The 4,427-nt window shown below is 37.0% G+C and overlaps 1 protein-coding gene across 1 annotated transcript; it reads left to right on the top strand.

The window, feature by feature from the left end:
- Positions 1–3,388: 3,388 nt before the first annotated feature.
- LOC149171123 (putative sucrose-phosphate synthase 2) lies at positions 3,389–3,925 on the top strand. Its single transcript, XM_089425850.1, has one exon. It carries the CDS (start codon positions 3,389–3,391, stop codon positions 3,923–3,925), a length of 537 nt encoding a protein of 178 aa, XP_089281976.1.
- The last annotated feature ends 502 nt before the right edge of the window (positions 3,926–4,427 follow it).

The raw sequence follows: 4,427 nt of genomic DNA, 5'->3' as shown, positions 1-4,427 counted from the left end.
GCCAGAACCACTTATGCACGCATCTGTGTGGAAATGGACTTCAGCGCAGGATTCCCAGCTGAAATAAACCTAACAAGTAAAGACTATGTGTGGAACCAGAAACTCGATTATGAAAGTGTCCTCTTCAGATGTCGATCTTGCTTCGACACAGGCCATCTAGCCAAAAATTGCCCAAAAGCCTCCCAGAAAAATTCTGTTAGAAAAAACCACCACAAATCTACATGGTGGGAAGGAGCTCAAAAAGAACACTACACTGTCATCAAAGAAGAATACTCTACAGAAAACTCTGAATCACAAGAAAGTGGGCAAGAAAGAAACAACTCTCAAGACAAGCAGGGAGAAAGCCCCGCCCAACAAATCAACAGTTATGAGGATTCGAATACTGCACAAAATAAATCTTCATTTAACAGCAAAGCAGATCTCCTACACCAAACTTCTTCTTCGACTATCTTCAAAAGGACGAACATAATAGATCGCGAAGCTAAGATGCCAATGTCCCTAGAACCAGAAGAGATGAAGGAGATCCAAGATAAAGGAAGTTGGAAGACCGTAGAGAAAAAAAAGAAAGCTACAGCACCAATCTCGCCAAGAAAGACGAGGAGCCAGATAATTAAAGACTAAGAATATTATAGGTCCGATAGACCAATTTGGTCTCAGTGGACGTTAACCACCATCATCATCATCATCATCAAAATTTCATTTTATGAAAGCTTGATAACTTTTTAAAATCATATTCCTAAAACTTTACTTTGATAATTTATAACAACATTATAAGATATAGCAACATTTATTATCATAAAATGTCTTTAATTTAAATTTTTTTAATTATATTTTTAAAATCTGTGTTGATAAAAAAATATATATACCGGTAACAACACAGATAATTGGATAATGATAAATTTATTTAAAGCCTAACATGATAGGAATGAAAAAACAAACGCCATATCTTAATTTTTTTTCTTTTATGCTGAACAGATATTTGAAATTCCAACCCTCGAAAGTGATAATTTTGCTATTAGTAAGTTCCCGGGGAATCTTTTTAATTAAGGAAGGTTTTCAAACGGCGATTTCGTGGAAGAAGCAACATATACAGGAAAAATGGTAACAACAGCACAGCATGTTTGAGTTGGAATTCGCTAGCTTCATCGTCGCCAGAACGCGTGCTCGGAGATCAGAAGCGAAGTCCACGGTAACTTAGCCATGTATTAATTTGGTGAGTTGTTTTTAGGTGGAGATATTTTTGGAGTGTTTGGTGGATTTATGGCTAGAATTTTGTGGAAAAAATTGCCTTAGAGACCGCAATTTCAATTCGACTACAAAAGTCTTTGAGAGGGCGGTTAAATATTTTATCGACGACGTTTTAAAAAATGTAAGCAACACTGCGAGAACATTTTTGAAAAGGCTAAAAAAAATAAAATAACGGGAAAGTTTCTTCTCAATACATTACAATTACCGTCCTTTATCATTGGTGGTCGGAAATTAGATTGCCTCCACTAATTCCAATTTCTTTTTGTTGTGGCGATGCAAAATCATTTCTAATGACTGGAAGTTCATTCAACAGCAAAATATCATCGCCCGTCAGAGACCCGTAGGAAGCCTCCGTACTCTCAATATGGCCATGCATGGTGTCCGAATATATGATATCTGGCACTGAATCTCGGTCGAGATAGTGCTGCATCATGATTCCAAATTCATCGTGAGTCATATGGTCTACGAATAAATCAGGGTCTGCAAGAACATCGTCGTGATAGGTAAACTCTCCTACATCTGACGTCAGCAAAGTCGTCCGTTCGGAATTCACCTTAACGGTTAATTCGCCTTGCTTATTTGAACCCATCTGATCAGTGCTGTGCTTTTCATGGGTGGACTCGAAATTATTGCCTGTTTTCACCTTCAACCCAATTTGAGAATTCGCCTCAACAGTTAATTCACCTTGCTTATTTGAACCCGTCTGATCAGTGCTGCGCTTTTCGTGGGTGGACTCGAAATTATTATCTGTTTTCACCTTCAACACAATTTCATCTTCCAGAGACCTTTTAACCCAATTGAGCATCATCTCGACCTCGACCTCATTCACAGAATCTGTCTCTTCATTGTTATCAATATTGTCTATCTTTCGAATAACAGCTACGAGATCACTGTCATAACCCAATGTTCCCCTATTTGTTCGCTTCGCTTCTGGCGCAGCCAGTCCACCATTGGAATATTCATCTCTCCTTCGCTTGTTCTGAAAAACTTGTTTGCAGGCGGCCATCCCGGCAAATGAATGCTGTGATTAAAACACAACATATACTTCAATAGAAAGCCTTTTTATATCAGAGATCCATCCTCCTTCAAGACCATGAGAGTTCATGCAAAGAATTAAGTTATTATTCTTTTCTACTGGGCACCACATCATGGTCACCCCAAATCTGGTCTTCATTATATATAGATAGTTGGCGAGGGCTCGATCACAGGAAATCTGGGATGACGGTGGAAGCTTCCGCGGGGAACACAATCCGACGTGTTGTTTCTTAAAGTATTTTCCGTTTGTACACGTCGTTGGAAGCAGTGATCAAATTTGAAGTGCATGTCTTAATTTTATTTAGAAGGGCCCACATTCAGATCGCCTTCTATAATGAAAAGCACACCAAAAAAAATGCAATTCAATTGGCAACAGTAAATTATTTTCAATTTTCCTTTTTTTTAACACATGGTGAATCAGTCACTATTTGGCTGGAGCAGTGAGTTCCAAGACAACATAATATTGGTTGTCGATGTCTTTACAATGTTGCAACCTGCAAGATATTCCTCAGTTTATCAAGAACAATAACCCCTTCCAACACAGCTGCAAGTCCAGTATTTATCATACAATTCATACAGATTGTCACTGACAAGTGACAAGCCCACTGTGTTCATAACATTTATGTTTGCCAAATGTTATGTTTTTTGTCTTTCTCCTTGAATTACTGTCATATTAAGCAGAGGTTGGTGTAAGAACATCCAAAAAAGAATTAGTTTGAGTTTCCACCAATATTATGAGTTTCCACCTTGTGTTAATTAGGTTCTGGCAATAATTTTGACAGGTAAACTAAGTTTCCAGGAAATTTTTTTAGTTTCAAATCTGATGTTTAAACATGTGGCAAAAAAGCAAAGCTCTAAAAAATTCTCTATTTCTAAAAATTTTGCAGACTTTGAACAATGGACTATTAGTCGAACCATGTGATCAGAAGGCCATAGAAAATGTATTGCTAGAGCTAAAAACCCATGGAATGAATGCCGTTGTAATGGGTTGAGAAACATTCACCTTTTCTCATGCCCTGAACATTGCAGAAAATATTTGTCTCGGGTAAGTGTATGTAGGATGAGGCATCCTCAGTGGTAGACTATCACTATAATGGATACTACTATGGGGGAGGAATCGATGGGTGATTCCCTGAAGGACATGTCTCTTCGGCTTTTTGTCGATGGGGAGAAATATTCCGTCAATGGCTCTCTGGATAATTCTACCGAAGTTGACAAACTTCTGGCACCAAAGGGCGACCTAGAACTGAAAAGGGTGTCGCAATCTTATAACATTGAAGAAACTAAACCTAAGCCAAGGCCTCCATCGAATAACTTGATTGTCTCAAACAAGTATCCTACACTGAGAAATAAGAATAAGCTTTTTGTTATAGCTGTGGACTGCTACGATTACAGTGGCAATGTATCTCCCCATATGTTGGAAATAATTCAGGAGATAATCAAAGCTGTGTGTTCTGATGCAACAACAACAAGATTTTCCAGTCTTGTACTATCAACTGCATTAATAGTTGATGAAACTTTGGGGATGTTGAACTCTGGCAATATCCTGCCTCATAAATTTGATGCTTTAATTTGTAGCAGTGGGAGTGAACTTTGCCATTCAACAATTCCTGCTTATCCTAATAACTTGGGAGGACTTTGAGGACTTCTTTCCTTTTATAATTTAGGTTGTTGGGACATTATGAATTATGACTTATGCTACTTATATATTTCGTTAATTTCTTATTCGTTGGATATTAAATAGTTGGGACTTAATGACTTAGGCCTAACAAGGGATTAGTTGAAGGTGCTTTGGTTAGGATTTTGATTTGGATGGTGTTTCTAATGATGAGAGCTCAATTGAACTGTAAACTATATTGGTGAGACAGTGGAATTTAATTTATTCTTATTACTATTTGATTCAATTGAACTGTAAATTGTATTGGTGAGATAGTGGAATTTATTCTTATTATTATTTGATTCAATTGAACTGTAAATTGTATTGGTGAGATAGTGGAATTTATTCTTATTACTATTTGATTCATTCATGCTATTAGGGCATTAAGTTAAATTTTTGTCTTGATGTTTGAATTGCATATTCTTAAACTAATGTGAAAGAGGTTACATCATAAAAAAAAAACATCAAAACACCTTTGACAAACACA

This window comes from Pinus tabuliformis, chromosome 4_2, assembly GCF_031772625.1.
Source record: "Pinus tabuliformis cultivar Carrire ecotype Pingquan chromosome 4_2, CPIR1, whole genome shotgun sequence".
Lineage (NCBI taxonomy): Eukaryota > Viridiplantae > Streptophyta > Pinopsida > Pinales > Pinaceae > Pinus > Pinus tabuliformis.
This window is presented reverse-complemented; position numbering and strand designations above follow the sequence as displayed.

Coding starts and splice junctions, on each gene's coding strand:
- LOC149171123 (XM_089425850.1), top strand. CDS start 3,389: ATGGGGGAGGAATCGATGGGTGATTCCCTGAAGGACATGTCTCTTCGG.